The sequence below is a fragment of the Siphateles boraxobius genome, unplaced genomic scaffold, assembly GCF_051911475.1.
Source record: "Siphateles boraxobius isolate OS27281-9 unplaced genomic scaffold, OSU_SipBor_1 24, whole genome shotgun sequence".
Taxonomy (NCBI): Eukaryota; Metazoa; Chordata; class Actinopteri; order Cypriniformes; family Leuciscidae; genus Siphateles; species Siphateles boraxobius.
This window is the reverse complement of record NW_027508855.1, coordinates 8,487,093-8,506,006: the sequence shown is the minus strand read 5'-3', so window position 1 is coordinate 8,506,006 and position 18,914 is coordinate 8,487,093. Positions and strand designations below refer to the sequence as shown.

Sequence of the window (18,914 nt, the reverse complement as noted above, 5' to 3'; positions counted from 1 at the left end):
ACGAGCAGTGAAATCATGTTCACTTAATTTAGATATTGTGGTAAAAGAAAAGCTACCTGAAAGCACCAGATGATTTGCAGATGGATGATGTTCTAGAAATAAACCCGTGTGTGTGTGTGTATTACATCAACTAATATCTAATATATCAATACTGTATCCGATGAGGACATAAAATTGTACTGCATAACAGAAATCACCCACATAAACCTGGCTATTTCTACAACCATAACTAAGTGAAGTGAGACAGCAAAAAAAATAAAAAAAAATAACAATAAAAAAACAGATACAAAAAAGCTCCTTTAATACACTGCATTCACAGATGACAGACTGGAAATATATGTTTGTATATGACATTCTCAAGAAACATCACATAAGCATTTATTAAAAATAAACCTAGAAAAACAGAAGTTTACTGTCACAAATTAATTTTAAAAATAGCCAGATTAGATCGCAGAAGCATTCTTCAAATTCCTCCAGGACACATGTGGTATTGGAAAAGGATTAATGTCTGCTTTTACTTTGGATCCAAAAAAAAAGAAGAATTATAACCTTTCTATTTACCAAAACCGCTTAAGAAACCATGTCCAACGGGAACCAAATACAGCAGTAATATTACCACAGGTCTACTCAGCTAAACAAGTCCCTCAGTCCAACAAAACCTAAACAATTATTTAATCAGATATGTCAATTTATGCCCATGCAATAAAGCCAGCTAAATCCACACCATTCTGCATTGTGTTTAATCAGATGAGGCCAATTTGAAAGTCAGTTATTTTTATTTGAGTTTAACTCTCTTTGCTCCTTCCTTATAGTCCTCCCGGGTGAGTTTGTAGCCCCAGTGCTGTAGAGTCTGTCTGACCACCGGGGAAACACTGGAGTTGTCATAACCACAACCGGACCGGACCACTTTTGTGATGAGATTTTGCCGCCACCGACCTTTGACTCCTGCACATTTGGCCCAGCGACTGATCTGCCGTGCATCATCCTTTGTTCGTCTGCCCTGGTAAAACCTACTGGAAAGACAGAACATGAATGTGTAAAAGATAAAAATAAATAAATAAATAAAAGCTTTGAATCTTAAGATTTAATATATTTCCTATGCAGAGCAAAGGTGAGGGGAACTGCTCGGGTAAAGAATATATTTTTAGACAACTATTAGCTTTTAGTGCTGTCTTCTTCTAATAATGGTCACCCCTTCAATGGTCCTAACATGCATGTATTTGGATTTACACAGTAGTGTAAAGTGAGTTGCAGCAGCTCTTGCCTGCAGTACCACTGGAACCAGCCGTATGGATCCTGGGTCACGATCCACCCACTGCTTTCCCACATCTCTAGACTGCCTCCACATTTTACATTATAGGTGTTCACGTTTTGCCTGTATGTGGATGAAGCAACCTGAAATAAAACCAGATCGTTTAAAAAACAAGACCACCAAAACATTCAAAATAGAATTTAAAAAATCTAAAATAATCACAACATATCCACAAAAGTTTCAATTACATCTCAAATACATGCATACAACAGCATCTCCAAGTTGGAGCTGAATATGCTGTTTATGAAAACAATAAATGGTGTTTGCTAGCTTGTAGCAATCTAGCTGTTGTCAACTAGAGTACTGTGTGTGGTAATCTAACTGTTATCTAACTATTCATTCATTTTTATCAAGTGCAAGCGAGGTGTTGTGGCTAAATAAAATTTCATGATTTTCTCTTTTGCGTGAGAATCTGTAATCACATGCTCATTGCCCTGAGCTTCCATGTAAGGGGATAAAACCAGTCAAATGACCAGTTAAAATAATATACAGCAAAAAAACGACATGACACTTACCGCATAAAAAAATAACAGTAAAAATGATAGTTATAGATAAGAAGATATAGATAAAAATAAGAAGTAATAGAGTTTTATAAAACAGTCCATGAACTGATCACAAAGAGCTCCACTGTGATCTGGGGCAAAATGAGTGAACTGAATAACACACACACACACACACACACACACACACCACACACACACCACACACACACACACACACACACACACACACACACACACACACACACACACACACACACACACACACAGCTCTTATCTGCTACAGACACTCAAAATTAAATCTTTGTTAATTTTGTCAAAAGCTTTAACTATTAAAATGCAATCGTAAAGAATAACACCTGTTTAGAGATGTCTAGTCCATCCAACCAGTCTTCGGGAAGCTCCTGGCAAACGTCTTTGTAATGTTTCTCTGTTAAAAGAAAAAAAAAAAACATCTGGCAATACTTCAACATTTACAGTTCAATGTTCAGAAGAAAGAAATTCATACACGTTTGGAAAAACTTGAGGGTGAGTAAACGATGACAGAATTTTCATTTTTGGGTGAACTATTCCTTTAAGCGGTTTTGCAATCACAAATTGGTCAAAGGTCTAACTTATTGGCCAGGGCGTATTACAGAAACTTTCTATATTAAGTCTAAAGTTAAGTTAATTTAGGATTTTTCACAAATTCGTATCGCAGAAACAAATCTTAACTTGATTTAAGATTCTTATCCTATCTTACAAAATCTCATCTTATCTGTAGTTAGGAAACCTTAAATCGCTCCATCGAGTTCGGTAATAAACTCTCAGGTCTGTTACCAAGCAACCAACGATGCACAAGCAGCTGCTGAGAAGTAAACTCTAGAAGTTAAAATGGAAAAACAAATGTACTTTTAATTAAGTGCTGCAAAATAGAAGTTCTGATAGGCTAGATAAAAAAGGCAAAGCTTATTACTATATTTAGTGGGAGTACCTAATTATTTATGTGTTTTGTTGTCAAAGTGACATCATTTGGGTGTTCAAAAAGTCTTTCCACCACCAAACATCGCTGTTCTTGATCTTATATCATTAAAAAAATGTAAACCCCATTCTCAGATGGCTATTGTTGTCTGATTTTTATACAGTAGTTGGCTTTCAAATAATTTTAAAGTTAGGACACAATGTTGGGATGCTTTTGTAATACCCTTTACTTATCCGTAGTTAAGATAAGATTAAGCACTTTAGAAATGTCATTCTGTAATAGCTTTTGTCCTAAATGAGGTTCTAACTGAAAGTGCCATGGTTACCAAACAGATAAGATAGGATTCTAAAGTTAGGATCTTTCTGTAATACGCCCAGATGTGCAAAGCTGTATTTTCCCTGTAGTTTGCAGCATTTATTTTACCATCTACCTTCATAGTGGACCGTGTATACACAGTAAAAAATCATTAAAAGTACAAAGGGATAATTATGTTTAAAAGGAACTGTGCATGTTTTGAAAATCAATTAAACCAACTTAAATCATTATGAGACATACTTGTGATACTGGAGTAGATGGGCCTGAAATAGGTACCCCCAAAACTGCCTGCCTGTAATACCTCTTTGGGAGTCATGTTAGGTGTGAACTCTGGGTAGTCTGGAACAACAGAGAAATGAAAAGATAGGGGGAAAAATGAGTGAATGAATGAATGAATGAATACATGACAAATCTATACTACAAAACATTCTTAACTTCACCTTCAAACACAAGTTGACCTTTCTCATTTCTCTTTATTTCAGAAGTATTTTTGCCATCATCTGAGTTGCTTTTCTCATCCTTCTTTTTTCTCTCTTTGTCCTTGTCTTTGCCAGAGAGCTTCACTTTAGTTTTTGTAGAGTCAGCTTTACCATCATGAGCTGAATATCAGAGAAAAAGTTTACATAACACAGTCTCTTTACAATAAATAATGTTGCTGACCTAAAAAGCTTGATCTCTGAAACATCTATGTAAAATTTGCAAATTGTGAGAAAGAAAAATACAAAAATAGTCTGTCAAGAACATATCATATTCAATACCCATACAATAATATAAAGTACCCACCCCCCCACCCCAAAAAAAATTATATTTTCAAAATATAATTTATTCAATGTTTTAGCATTATTTTGTGTCTATAAAACAACCCAGCACTCACTGACCAGGGGTTTTGATGAGAAAATAATCATCAGTAAAAAAATGCATATTAGGTATGAGAGCTAGTTGGTAAAGTTTCAGTGCAAGGCAGTAGGTGCATCCAAGTTTGCATACTATTCTATGCCATTGTGTGGTATAAATAGTGCGAGTTGAGTGTTCAGACTGAAAATTCCAAAAAGAAAAATTTCACTTTAAATACCCGGATGATTTACTTAATGAACTGAAAAAATGGAGGGACTATTAGACTTCCAAGTCGCCTGTCTACGATGTGCTCCTCATCATTATGGTTAGCTGATTACCCTAGCATCTGCAGTAAAAAGCTGTATAAAACTCCTAGATAACTTAACTCCTAGATAACTAGCTCATATTGTATAGAGTTTTTTGTCTACTAAAATTTCTTGGAAAGATAATTTTGCAGTGTTTCATCAGTAGAACAATCCAAAAACACATCAAATAAAAGTACAACCTACTGAAGACATAGCCTTGCTTCCATTCCCGTTAAAAAAACGCAAAGATAGTCTGATGATAAAAGTTAAGGTAGTAGTAACAAAAACTACAAGAAATATTATTTACTGTATTATTTTAGTTATTTTTAAAGCAATAAAAAAATTAAAACGCAAAATTGTTGAGCAATTATGTGACTGTTTTAGTGAATGAACTCAGCAAAAAAAGTCCCTTTTTCAGGATACTGTATTTTATAAATCATGTTGTAAAATCCAAATAAGCTTTACAGATCTTTATTGGAAAGTGTTTTTCATGCTTGATCAATGAAACATAAACTATTTTTGCAAATGCACCTGTGGAACAGTCCTTAAAACACTAACAGTTTACAGATAGAAGAAAATTAATGTCACAGTTCCAATAACTTAGGACACCAAAGAGACCTCTCTACTGACTCTGAAAAACACAAAGAGAAAGCTGTCCAAGGTCCCTGATCACCTGTGTAAATGCCATAGTTCTGCTGCAGGGAGGCACGAGGACTGCAGATGTGAACAGAGCAATAAACTGCAATGTCATTGTCCGTAATGCAAGACGCCTGAGACAGTGCTACAAGAAGGACAGCTGATCATCCTTGCAAATGCCTTGGTGGAAGAGTGGTCACAGCAAGAGCTGGCAAATCTTTCTCAGTCCATGAAGATGAGATGCACCCTGTAGGACTTAAAGCAGCAGTGGTCACACCACACTGACTACTTACTGCTACTGTTGATACGGACCCCTGCTCTGTGTTCAGGGACTTATTATACAATTTCTTTTTAAATGTTTGTGAAATTTGTTCCATTTATGTCTCAGTTGTTGAATCTTTTTATGTTCACTTAATAAGAAATTCGCTGCGGGGGAAGAAGCTGTTGAAAGTGGGAGGACGTTTGTTTTTTCAAACGTCTTAGTATTTTAATAAAAATAAAAATATAAGAACAATAGATTAATGTGAAAACGTAGTTCATAAACGTAGTTTCACAAACGCTACTGTCACTGTGATAGATAGATAGATAGATAGATAGATAGATAGATAGATAGATAGATAGATAGATAGATAGATAGATAGATAGATAGATAGATAGATAGATAGATAGATACCGCGTGATTTCTGGACTGCGCTGCTCTTTTTTTCGTGTTTGTCTTTTATCTTCTGTCTCTTCTTCTCAGGCGCCTTTGAATCCTCCGGACCAGTTTTTCTTTTCATCTTCTTACGGTCTCTTTCATCCTTGTCACTCATATCTGAATGCCTAACGTAGCGGAATCAGATTGGTTTGATGAGAAATTGGTTCTGTGGACACAAGCTTAGAAAATGAGCTAGGACTTAACCGAAGACTTTATAACTCAACTACATAAACAGTTTCTTGCCAACAGCCGATTCCGCGTTTACGCAACACAGTGTAGTGCGCATGCTCACACAGGACAGGTTTGCCTGCATATTAACACCCATAGACATCATATGTTAACACCAATGGGGTAATCCATCAGCCGGAAGTTGAACCCTCGCGGGAGCCGCCATTGTAGCAGAACTTCGCCTGCTGTTAGCATTCCATTGACTCCCATTCACTTTGGCGTCACTTTGACAGCGAATAACTTTACATCTGAGGCGTCCAAAGACTTCATTTGTCCATTATATATTTCGAAATAAACACGACAATGTATAAAAGGCTCCATTACTTTGTATCTTACGTTATGGCCCCGTAGAAGCCGTTTTTGTTAAAAACAGGCTAACGATTGCGTCATAACCACGCGACTTTTTGTCGCACAATAGAGACATTACCGTATAGACAGGAGGAGAAGCTCGCAGGCAATCGGGGGGACGTCCCGTCAAGGGAGAAGCCCATAGATAATGAGTCAAAAAAAGCAACGGGACAAAATATTTCAACAACGTTTTTGGGGAATTGGAAATAATTCGGTATGTGGCAAGTGAATACATTTGAAGTGATTAACGTTGGCAATTTCACACACAGCTACTAGAAGATTTACGTCTATCACACAGGTTTCTGACGTCATCAAGCTTAGTTTGAGTCGGTTTGAGTTTGCGCGTCAGGAACGAGGTGCTAAAAAATCGCTAAAAATGGGCTTCAACTGTCTTAACTGAGTTCCAATGAGATGGCTCTGTCCACTTCTTATACTGTCTATGATTAACACAAGGGGCTTTCGGAACCTTTTCATAGTTCCTAGAACTATTGGCGAAAGTACCCGGATGCTAGCGCGTTCGCACCGCAGGAACTATTTTAGTTCTAGGAACTCTTTTGGAGGCTAAAATAACACCACATAACACAAGCGAGTAAATGCATCTATTTCTTAATTAATTTGAGCATACTGAATCTTAGGTGATCCTTATTTGTTATCTACAATTTCCTTCAGCCATACAGAAGCGATGCGCCGTTCTCTACGCAATTCGTTATAAAAGTTTTTCTTAAAATTCAAAGTTCATTTTTATATGAAATATATATTTTCAAAAACATGTTTTACTCTAAAACTGTGAGAAAATCAAAGCCATAAATCTAAAAATTGAGCCTAATATAAAAAAAAAAGAAAAAGCTTTCAGTTTGGCGGCACCCATAGTTCTCTTACGAGAGTATCTCTCGTAATAGCTATGGGGAAAACCTCTGTTCCACGAGATATTGAAGCCAAAAATTATCCTTAATTTTGAATTAATATAAAACGCTGTGCAGCAGCATGCAGACATAGTCAAGACGGCTTGCGCACCTATTGGCTGCCCTGCGGCATCAGCAGCAGCCTATCGAGAGAGGCTCTGCGTGACACATATCCAATGGGGGCATTTCGCGCCCATTTCGTCACGTCCCGCCAGAAAGGGCGTGGTCTCGCCCTATAAACATAGCTCGATTAGGCTGGTATAAACTGATTTTCATCTCTTCAGCGAAGCATCGCCGCATTGCTGGATTCGCCGTCTGAGAAAAAGCACACAGCGGGACGAGCCTTGTGTCGGAAGTCGCTGGCATCGCCGCCTTTAGCCGCTGTACCTGCTACGCTTTCCGGCGTTATATCCTTTTCTGCAAGTGTGTGTGTGTGTGTGTGTTCGCCGCTGCGACACACATTTTTTCACTGTCTCTCTCCCTCTCCTAAAAGAGCTGCGTCTTTTTCAAGATGCATAGATCCTGCGCCTCGTGCCGAGCCACACTCAGTGAAGAGGATCGCCATGTCATCTGCGTTTCCTGCCTGGGTGAGGATCATGCGGCTCTCGCTCTCGTCGACGGCGGATGCCCTCACTGTGAGCTACTGCCGATGGTGACTCTGAGGACTCGCCTGGCATCATTCTCAGAGCCTGCACTTCAGCCCGCTGTAGCGCCGCGCCGTGAAAGCGCCGTGCCCAGCGCGGCCCCGAGCCTTCTCCTCCCCGCCAAAGCTCGCCGGTTCGCCCGCCAGCTTCGCCGGCATCATCATGCGTGCATGCGTCACCGGCGAAATGAGGAAAGAGTGTGTTTTGGTCCCGCCGAGGCCGGACCAATCTCCATTTCTCAAACATTTCTCAGCTCCTCTTAGTTTGAGCTGCTGAAAATGTCAATATTGCAGCAATGAGCCTGTTGTATAACACGCACGCCTGCAAACAAACGCCAAAAAACATAAACTGTGATGACGCTCTCTAATCTGCTCGAGCTAATATAAGCTTTTTGACCATTTTCACGGCGACCCAGATAAATCCCAAAAGAGTGCATTTTCTGGTATTCCGGCCACGGCCGATGGTGTTATGAGTGTTGTAAGAAAGCCCTCGTCTCAGTGCCATTCCAATACACAGACACGGCCCGCCACAGTTCAGGGCTAGCACAAATAAAATCGACTCATGTCGACTGTGCAAAAATGTAGTAAATGTGCCCACGACACAGTGCCCACAAACACTACACGATGCGTTTCCCTCGTTTTTTGTAAAAACGAAACCGACACACATTCGGTCAGCACAAGCCGACGGTGTTCTCAGTGCAGTGAATGTGCCTGCCGTCCCGCGCCCACATTCCTTCACAGACACGCTCAACCCCACGCGGTTTGTCCCGCTCGCTCTCTCTCCACAAACTGTCATAGAGAATTCGAGCACGACCAGGCTGCCCGCCGTGATCGGCGCGCCTCCCGCCTCGCACACTATAAACACAGTGTTTATGTCTCAGCACACCGAAGCTCTGCAGCTGCCGCTATGCTGCGGCCAGAGCCCGGATTTCATTCTACCCCTAGCTATTCACGCAGATGCGTGGGCAAAGCTTCCCGGGGTATCAGAATGGGTGTTGAACACTATAAAAATAGGCTATTCGCTACAGTTCGCTCGACGTCCCTGCCGTTACACGGCGCGAGTCGAAACCACGGTAAACAACGAAGTATCTCATCTACTTCGAGCCGAAATAGTGAAACTGCTGAGCAAAGGGGCCATAGAACCTTTATCTCAGAGCGAAGGGGGGCTATACAGCAGATATTTTCTGGTACCGAAAAAAGATGGAGGTCTCAGACCGATTCTAGATCTGCGACAGCTGAACAGAGTGCTTATGAAGCGCCAGTTCAGAATGCTGACAACCAGGAAAATCCTCGCGCAAGTGCGCCAGGGAGACTGGTTTATGTCAATAGATCTGAAAAACGCCTATTTCCAAATACAAATAGCGTCACGTCACAGGCGATTCTTGAGATTCGCCTTCGAGGGCCAGGCATATCAATACACAGTCCTACCGTTCGGCCTATCCCTAGCACCCTGTGCATTTACGAAGTGCATGGACGCGGCCCTCGCACCCCTGAGACTTCAGGGCATGCGAGTTTTGAACTACTTGGACGATTGGCTGATTCTAGCTCGATCACATTCAGAGCTCATAGAACACAGAACCACATTACTCGAGCTTCTCGAGAATCTGGGTCTCACAGTCAATTGGGCGAAGAGTTCGCTGTTTCCCAGCCAGAAAATCTCTTTTCTGGGAACAGTGCGGGACTCGCTGTCTATGACAGCACGTCTGTCGCCAGAGTGAGAACTGGACATTCAGCGCGCCGCAAAATCCTGTCGCCGCGGCTCTATAGTCCCGCTCAAAAGGTTTCAGAAAATGCTGGGCCTCATGGCCTCGGCATCTTCAGTACTCCAGCTGGGCCTGCTTCGCATACGCCCACTGCAGTAATGGCTGAAAGTGCAAGTTCCACCCCCGGCATGGACCTCTGGTCTGTTTCACCTCAGGGTTGACATGAAATGCGTTTCGGCTCTGGAACATTTTGGCTCTGGAAAATAGCCGACTGGTATCAGTCAGGCGTGAGTCTGGAGACTCCCTCGAGTGTGACGGTGGTGTCCACGGAAGCCTCCACCTCGGGATGGGGAGCGCTGCTCGAGGACAGACCGTTCTTCGGCCAGTGGTCAGAACGGGAAAAGCTCCTGCGCATAAACTGTCTAGAAATGCTGGCAGTCGACAACGCGCTATGGTGCTTTTGTCCCCAGATAAAAGGCCGCCACGTCTTAGTCCGGTCGGACAACATGTCAGTGGTGGCATACATAAATCACCAGGGTGGCGTCAGGTCCCGAAACCTTTACAGGCTGACGGAACGCCTCCTGGTCTGGGCTCAGCATAACCTGCTTTCACTGACAGCAGCGCATGTGCCTGGTCGCCTGAATCTGGGACCAGACCGTCTGTCCAGAAACAATGTCCCAGCAGGGGAATGGTCGCTGCACCTGCAGACGATCCAACTGCTGTAGAAGACATTCGGTTGAGCGCAGGTGGACCTGTTCGCGTCCCAAGAAAGCGCTCACTGTCCGAACTTTTTCTCCAAGAGCAGGGATGCGGTGGCCCACGTATGGCCCCGCTGCCCCCTCTATGCTTTTCCCCCCGTCTCGCTGTGCTGGAACGAATCAGGGAAAACGGATGCCCAGTGCTACTCGTGGCTACGCTCTGGACAAACCAGAATTGGTTCCCAGTCCTAATGCGGTGGACCAGCACTGCCCCGTGGCCGATACCGGTGAGGAGAGACCTCCTCTCTCAGGCAAAGGGCTCGATTTGGCATCCTCGCCCGGAATTATGGTCCCTACATGCATGGGCCATCAACGGGTACCCGCTACCCTCCCAGAGGGAGTGTTAAATACAATCACGCAGGCTAGAGCCCCGTCTACTAGACGGCTCTATTCCTCAAAGTGGTCAGTGTTCTCTGCCTGGTGTAAAGCTCAGGGCTTTTCACCCACAGACTGCGGGGTTACGGAAGTGCCCTCCTTCCTTCAGGAGCTGCTGGATAAAGGCAGAACCCCGTCCACGCTCAAAGTATACGTGGCGGCCATAGCGGCGTTTGCAAAACCAACGTCTGCCCAGTCACTGGGGAAAAACGAACTAGTCGTGCGATTCCTCAGGGGAGCTCGGAGGCTGAATCCTCCCAGACCCCCCTCAGTCCCATGTGTGGGACCTTTCTACGGTTCTGGAAGCCATGAAAGGTGCCCCATTCGAGCCAATCCATTTCTCAGACATGAAACATTTGTCTCTCAAAACGGTATTCCTTATGGCTCTGACTTCAGTGAAGCGCGTAGGGGACTTGCAAGCGCTTTCGGTAAGCGCATCATGCATGGAGTTTGGGCCTAATGGCTCAAAAGTCATACTCAAACCAAGGCACGGGTACGTGCCCACATCCCTCAACACACCGTTCAGGGCCCAGGTTATTTCCCTGTGCGCCCTCCCGGTTCGTGATGAGGAGAAGGAATCGAGTTTCCTCTGCCCTGTCAGGGCACTGAGAGCTTGTGTGTCCCGCTCGTCAGTCTTCAGACAGACTGAGCAGCTCTTCGTTTTGTTTGGCGGACGCTCCAAGGGACTGGCTGCATCAAAACAGAGCCTATCCAGATGTATAGTCGATGCCATAGCACTGGCTTGCACTTCTAAGGGTCTGCAGTGTCCTTTGGGTGTCAGAGCGCACTCCACGAGAGGCGTGGCCTCATCGTGGGCGTGGTATAGTGGGGTTACCGATATCTGTACGGTCGCGGGCTGGGCCTCGCCGTCTACATTTATAAGGTTTTACAACCTAGAGGTTCCCGCCTTACAAGCCAAGCTTCTGTCGGTATAGAATTCAGTGCTATCTGCCCCGCTATGCCGGCCCAGATGCTGAGTTTCGCTTGTGCATCGCTCACTGAGCGATAAAACAGCTCCATGGGTGTTGAATAACCCGTACTATTACCCAGTTCAGGCTGAACACGTTCACCCTGTCTGCGTGAAACACTGTTAACATAACTAGCTCCTGTAGAATGCTATTTCATGGGGAATGATGCTTGCAGCCTCTCTTCTCCGACTCTCTGCGAGTCTATGGTGATTATGCACTATATGAGCCCCGGGCTACTGCCCTTGGGACTTTGGTGACGGATCCCAGTACGCACGGCGTTTTGCATTGTGTTCCCCATAGCGTAAGATATTATGCAGTATGAGAGATACTCTCGTAAGAGAACGTACTCGGTTACTAACGTAACCTCGGTTCTCTCTAGAGAGGGAACGAGTACTGCGTATCTTGCCATGCATACACTCGTTCCCCCCCATTGGATATGTGTCACGCAGAGCCTCTCTCGATAGGCTGCTGCTGTTGCCGCAGGGCAGCCAATAGGCGCGCAAACCGTCTTGCCTATGTCTGCATGCTGCTGCACAGCGTTTTATATTAATTCAAAATTAAGGATACTTTTTGGATTCAATATCTCGTGGAAAAGAGGTTTTCCCCCATAGCGTAAGATATTACGCAGTACTCGTTCCCTCTCTAGAGAGAACCGAGGTTACGTTAGTAACCGAGTACGTTTTCACTATGAAATTCGTCTCCCAATACATTTCCAATACAGTAATTTTAGAAAACCGGTTTGAATCATGTCTGTCTGTGGGTCTCTCTCTCTCTCTGTCTGTCTGTCTGTCTGTCTGTCTGTCTGTCTGTCTGTCTGTCTGTCTGTCTGTCTGTCTATCTATCTATCTTTCTATCTTTCTAAGGTGTTTTTCTTATTGCTTCTTTATTTAAAATGACATTTTTGACAAATGTATCTTGTTCAAAGAGACTTCAATAAAACTATTTTTACAGCGTAGGCAGTGGATGCCTCACACTTGGAAACTTGGTATTTCTGATGTTGGTCTTTGCTTTCACTTTGTTCCTGAGGGTTTAAAGTTCCATAGTCTTTGGTAAGTTTGATAAAATCTCTGTTGATGGATAACCAGGACGGGATTCGAACTGGCGTTTCCAGTCTGGGAGGCGGGTGTGCTTACAAGGACGCAGTCTCTACTAGAGGCCAAGGGAGTAAGGCTTACCTGCACACAGCTTTTTGCCTCCATTACACTCAACCCCTAAACCACACTCCCATGCAGGTCACGGCACTAATGTAACCCCCTCCCCGCTGTCTGCTAAATTAATGAAAACCACTGTCTCAACCGTCAGTCACTAGTGATAAAACCGATAAAAGGAGCATCAGATTTTGAACCTTTTAGGGGTAAATAAGGTAAAAACTGTTTTTTCTAACAGTGTAAGTGTATTTAGTATCATATAGATATATGAAGAAACAAAGGAAGAATCTGGTAATTGACTCACAAATGAAGAACTTTGTTACAAAAATCAGAGTTTATTCAAAGAAAGCTGAGACTGTTCTGACACATTTGGAGAATGATGAATGACAAGATGACTAAAATGCTGGTTCGACAGAACTGAAAAACTCCATTGAGGATTGACTGATGACATTGTACGCTGGCATGGAACATCCCTTCAGTGAAAGCACTTCGCAATAGACAGAAATTTATGCATACAATTGTAAACAAGACACCAGACACCTACAGGCATGAGCCCATGGCTGTTGATGACTGTCCTCTGCTTCGCTGCCTTTTTTTGCATTACAGAATAATTACATATTTTTCCTAAAAGGTATTGCAGTGATTGGAAGAACATATCCTCTCTCAACCATTACCCATAAAGCTCAGACTCATTTTAACTCACCATATTATACACTGACATCATTGTTACCACAGTATAAATGTAAACATGTGATTGAATGTGGATGATTATTTTTAGCTACAGATTGTTTAGTGTTCCGCTGTCCCAGCTCCCATGTCAGGATGCCATTGTTTATTTGTAGCCTGCCCTTGTTGGTCGACTTGGCTGTTGCGTTCTCATTAATCACATCTGTAAATTTGTTATAAATCAACACATAACAATGAGCCTATTAAAGTGCTGCAGCAGCATGTGTGTCACTGTGTGTGTGTATTTGTGTGGGTGACTGGTTGTAGAGATTCAGAGTTGATTACTTGTGTGAAGCAGATTATTTTGTTTACATCATTAAAAAAAACAACAACAACATTTCATCACTGCTCCACCTCAGCGAATGGGAGCTGTTAAGAACAAAAAAGAAAAAACGAAGAAAAACAGGAATGCATATATATATATATATATATATATATATATATATATATATGTATAATCAACATTTGTAAATGAGTAGTTTTATGTTTCTCCATTTTTAATTTGATTATGCTGTTCACAATGCTTAATGGGATAGCAGTTAATTCCCTCACTAAAGCAGTTATCTTGTATTTTGTCTGAATTTCAAATACTTTTTTTGTTGTGATTCACCTCATATCTGATTGTCTTGGTTCATGGCTTATAACTCTTTAACGGATTTTGTTTTTCAAATCCCTATGGGTAAAATGAATGGAAAAAATACTTCTGGTCCTAGCGCCGCCGAAAAAGGGGGAGTGGTGCAGGTTTTACATCATTTCTTAGGCTAAAACGCATAAACCAGTTCACATTTTAGCCCTTCAGGTTCCATCGTCCCAAAGTCAATGGGTTTTTTGAATGGGTTTTTGGTCAAATGCCTGAAATAACGTCTGTGGTGAACACAAGCTCAAGGTACTTTCAAATTTTATTCCATGAAATACATCAGTATTACCCAACTCGTGATTTTTTAAGCTGTTGTCTTGAAAAAGGCAGTTGCAAACAAGAGTCTAAATGGGACTACAGAGGCTGTCAGGGAGATTATGAATTCAGGGTGGTTGGGACACTTTTTTCCAGTGAGATGACTTGGAAAAAGTGTCCCAATCAACCTGAATTCACCCCTAAATGTCGTCATGCCGAACAGGTGAACTAAGTCCGCTTTTACAGCCTTGTTATGCTAATAATTTTGCTCTTATAAACTATTCTAACTCAAACTTTCTGGGTAAAAGTTTTTAGATAAAAACTGAAAGAGTTGTTGGAAGATTGTGGTGGTGACGTTGAAGTCCTGGGACCGTGGTTTGTTTATAGCCTTTAGCTTTTTACTTCTGGCGACTGCATTTAGGCCTACAAAGTGATGTCATACCTGCACCACTCTATCCACATTATTTTTCAATACGGAAATAAGGTGTTTTCTCTGAAAATGTGAGACTTCCGATTTATTAGCCGCTCTAGGGAAATAACGAGAAAAATATATCAAAGTGCAGTAAACGTGTTTAATTAAGACACGAAATTAAAAAAATATGTTAAGAAAGACCAATTTGCAGTAGGCTATCAAGCAGTGTAATGAGCTGTTTTGTACAGCTAACAATAACAGGATGTGAATGACACACCAGACACATTAAAATTGCAAATGGCCGCACCCGCTCATACCTGAAAAATAAGGTGGATTGCATAATCAAATATTTTGTCAATTTTGGTTATGGTGACTTTAAACATGATCTTTAAAAAATCTGCACTTATTATTTTGCCACTTTATCTAGTCAATTCTGCAAAAATGTAAGTAATTATGGGGGCGCAGTCTGTGGAGGTCATTTTGTCTAAACTGGCCTTTGGCGTCGTCGCTATCCAAAAGGTATCTTTTTTAGACAAACTCTTCTTAAACATTTTTATTTTTACATATTCAGTGCTCCCTAAAGGTTGATGTATGATACCTGAAATGGCTCAAACTGCATCCTGTTGCTATAGTTACCTCTTCAAGCCAGCGCCAGTCGCGACTTTAGTTCACATAAAAATATGCACCCTGACTAATTGTTAATTATACCTTTTCTGGTTAACCAAACATTTTAAAATATATATGTAGGCTATTTAATATACATAGGCTATGACATATGATTATGCATATTAAAATCCCATATTTATAAACCTCCACACTCTGCTTTAACGGTTCGCAGAGGTGGTGGTCTGGACTGAATTCACAACTGTTACGCTAATCGCGGCTCAGATTGGCTCTGAACAGCTGACTGAGACTGGAGGCTCCGGGCGCCGGGGATGCGACGCAGACGCCGCTGATGAATGTGTGCCGTGATGTGTGTTGCGTCTGAGCAACAGCCCGGAGTGTATGTGAGTCACTGTGATCCGAGGTGACAATCCAGTTAACGGTGGGGTTGACAATGCACCGACGACCAAACATGAAATTGAATTGAAAAGGAATGGGAGCTACTGGGAAATTTACAGGGATTCTTCTGTGACATCACAATCGTGCGATGGAAGTTAAAAAAGGGATTTTACATTGCATTCGATTCTTAAGTCCTCATTGACATTTTATATGTGGAATGGATTCGCTATATTTTCGGGAACGCTTAGCCTGCGAGAATACCTGTTCGCGACAACTTTTTTCCCCCCTTGAAGAGTGGCTCAATGGAGAAACTTTATTGTGGCATTACACCGGTCCCTAAGAATGGCGATGATGAAGGCGAACTTGAGCTGTCTGGATAGTTTATCCCGGGGAAACAACTGCCTCCCCGCCAGAAACACGTCTCCCGGTGTAGCGGCCACCCTCGCCGGCGTGCTGATCTTCACCACCGTGGCTGATATCCTTGGAAATCTACTGGTCATCCTGTCCGTGTACAGGAACAAGAAACTGAGGAATGCAGGTGTGAAGACCTCTGTAATGTCAGGCAAATACCAAACATATGATGACCTTTTATAGAAGATACTTCCTTTCCCCCCCTTTTTTCTTTTTTTAAATTTGCTGAGTTTGTATTTGCAATTGTGTTGGCTAGCATGCATCTAAATACACTTATGTAAGTTAAAGCATTGGCTTTTCATGTTGGCTGAAGTTGTTCCAGCTGCTGTTGTCAGTTTGGCATGAATCATATTTTTTTGTTTTCAGTCGATACAGGTTGTTAAATGCAATAATGGAAACAGGATTGTTAACTTTAGGCTATGGTATTATATCAAAACATAGTTAACATGATTTTCTTTGTGTGCCCTGTTTTGATGCTCCTTTCCCCCAGACTTACATAAGAGGCACCAGCTAAACATGGCTGTCTTTTTGTGTTGTGTAACAAAACAAAATATAAGATGTTAAATTATGTCACGTTTTAGATGTGCAAAGAAGTGTCAGGAAAATGTAACCCAAGGCACGATCGATTCAACAGAAGGACGAAAGCAAACAACTCATTTTACAGGTCTGCATTTTGTACTGCAGGCTGTGCGTTGAAGAAACATACTAGATACGTAAGACTTTTAGAGGGCTGCAGGAATTAAAAGTGCACACAGTCTTACAACCACTCACACATACAGCGGTGTCCAAAAGTCGAGACCTCTAGTGAAAATAGTTTTTCTAATTTTATAGAAAATTAGATGCATTAATACTTACACTTTATCTTCTATTCTATATCTATTATCTTTATAATTTTTTTTTTATTAAAGTACACGTACTGTGTTAGATTAAATGAATGGTCATAGCACTTGCATATTGTTGTCCTATTGTTAGTTTAACTGGTTCTAATTTTCTCCTTTGTAAGTCGCTTTGGCTAACAAAGCGTCTGCTAAATGAATAAATGTAAATAGATTTATTTTTATTGCAAATTATATGTTCAGCATTATACTAACAATGGGAGTGAAACATTGAAATGAAAGGTGCAATGAATCTGAAAAACAAGAGAGCATCTTGTGCTTCACTGGTGTGAAATCTGACTTTTTGTTCAGTGAAGTTCACATGGTTAATTGTCCCAAATTTGATTAGACTTAAAGTCAATTTGTTGTTCTCAGACTTTCGTATCTCTTTGTACATCTGTTAAAGGACCTGTTGCTAAGTTGCTACATTATCTGATTTCTTTCTTTCTTTGCTTGTAATCTTATACATGTGAGAGCGAGAGAACAGAGCTCTGCCTGTGAGGGGTATATGTCTATCGATTTCACTGCTATAGTTATTTAACATGATAGGCTGCACATGGCTGTTGTTATAAGAATGACCATAATCTCAGCAGGACAGACAGAAATAGAGATCTTCTGTGATCCATTCCATCAGAGCTGAAGTGCTGTCATCAGATCAGACCATAGTGTGCTAACACATGTTTAAAGAGCTCTGGGGGTTGAGAATTTATCATGATTTGAAAACAGTGGTTAGTTATCCATGTTGGGTTTCACAAAATGGGAATTATGAGATGCACGTCAATCATAATGAGAAAAGCATGCTCCAGTGTGGACGGTGTTGTTCTCCTTGTATATTCCTGTCATCAGACCGTTCCGATCTCTGCAGCTGCTCCTCACTGTTTAGACAGCATGTCGCAATCTCACTGCCTCAGATCATGCGGCTTTTTCCCAGCCTGCCCTGAGCTGTTTGAGTGGAAGTGAAACTCTGCATGTTTGCATAAAGAATGGAAATCCAGCATTGCTGGATGGATGAACACAAGACGCTTTGCTCCAAACACACATGCACACACTACACGCATGATCAGTGTTCGCACCTACTGTGCTGAGTCCATTTCAATGTTCAGGATGTGTCAGTGAGGCTGTTCTAGGGAGAATTTGGAATGTTAGGTTCGGGAAAACCGTATCAGAATCATGTGTGTGACGACGGGAATGCTGTGGAAAAGAGAGGCACGCAACCTGCCGGTCCAATTTTAGTGCTTTCTCTTTTTTTATTTCTATTTATGGTCTTTTAATGCCTTTAAGCCCAGGACAAATGAGAGAGACAGGAAACCATGGGGACAGAGACAGTGATGAAGACATTACGCAGGCTCTTTATGTGTTGTTGGATTTTTGTGCTGCTCAGTCTGCCACTACTAAGGCATGATGTTTGTGTTTGTTGATGAAAAGGTTGTTGGTGGTGAAATTTATTCTCAATAAGCATTTTAACTAATGGTGGATGGGCAGTTGTGCTCATTTAATTCTAAGTATTACTTGTTAATAGCATGTTGTAGTTTAGAATGATAATTAAATGCACTGAAAAAAGCAGTTAATTTAACCATAAAATTAATCATGGTATTTGGCAAAAAATAAAATACTAGTAGTATTAAATGCATTTTTGATCCATACATTTTTAAACATTAAACATTTTTAAAATGTTATGCATAGATGTCTGTCATTTTGATAAAATGGGCTCAGCAGAAGTCAAACAGGACGGATCTCTTGTGTTCAAGTGCAAAGTGGCCACAGATAATAATTTTGTGGCAAATTCATCATGTATCAATGTGACAAATATATGCCCTGCGAAAAAATTACAATTAATTTAAAATGAATCATGGTAATTGGCACAAATTACAACATAGTATTAAATACGTTCTGATCTATATAATTTTCTTCATCTACATTTTTAAAAATGTCATTCATACATTTTTATATCTATATTAAATAA

General features: G+C 41.5%; 2 protein-coding genes across 2 annotated transcripts in view; one reads left to right on the top strand and one right to left on the bottom strand.

Moving 5' to 3' along the window:
* Positions 1-286: 286 nt before the first annotated feature.
* On the bottom strand, positions 287-5,842 carry LOC143748933 (uncharacterized). Its single transcript, XM_077241217.1, has 6 exons — positions 5,537-5,842; positions 3,529-3,687; positions 3,329-3,427; positions 2,172-2,242; positions 1,265-1,395; positions 287-1,010 (listed from the first exon to the last, which is right to left on the bottom strand). Exons 1-6 carry the CDS (start codon positions 5,673-5,675, stop codon positions 776-778), a joined length of 834 nt encoding a protein of 277 aa, XP_077097332.1. The 5' UTR covers positions 5,676-5,842; the 3' UTR covers positions 287-775.
* Positions 5,843-15,516: 9,674 nt separating this feature from the next.
* mtnr1c (melatonin receptor 1C) overlaps positions 15,517-18,914 on the top strand; it is a 52,743-nt gene continuing 49,345 nt past the window's right edge. The window contains exon 1 of the mRNA XM_077241230.1: positions 15,517-16,203. Within this exon, the coding sequence (XP_077097345.1) occupies positions 16,008-16,203 (196 nt within the window). The 5' untranslated portion in view covers positions 15,517-16,007. The remainder of the gene's footprint in view (positions 16,204-18,914) is intronic.

Excerpts from the sequence above, each read along its gene's own strand:
- LOC143748933 (XM_077241217.1), bottom strand. The coding sequence starts at position 5,675 with ATGAGTGACAAGGATGAAAGAGACCGTAAGAAGATGAAAAGAAAAACT. Across the intron at positions 3,428-3,528 it reads AGGTCAACTTGTGTTTGAAG|ACTACCCAGAGTTCACACCT; the intron begins GTGAAGTTAAGA and ends CTGTTGTTCCAG. Across the intron at positions 1,011-1,264 it reads TGGTTCCAGTGGTACTGCAG|GTTTTACCAGGGCAGACGAA; the intron begins GCAAGAGCTGCT and ends TCTTTCCAGTAG.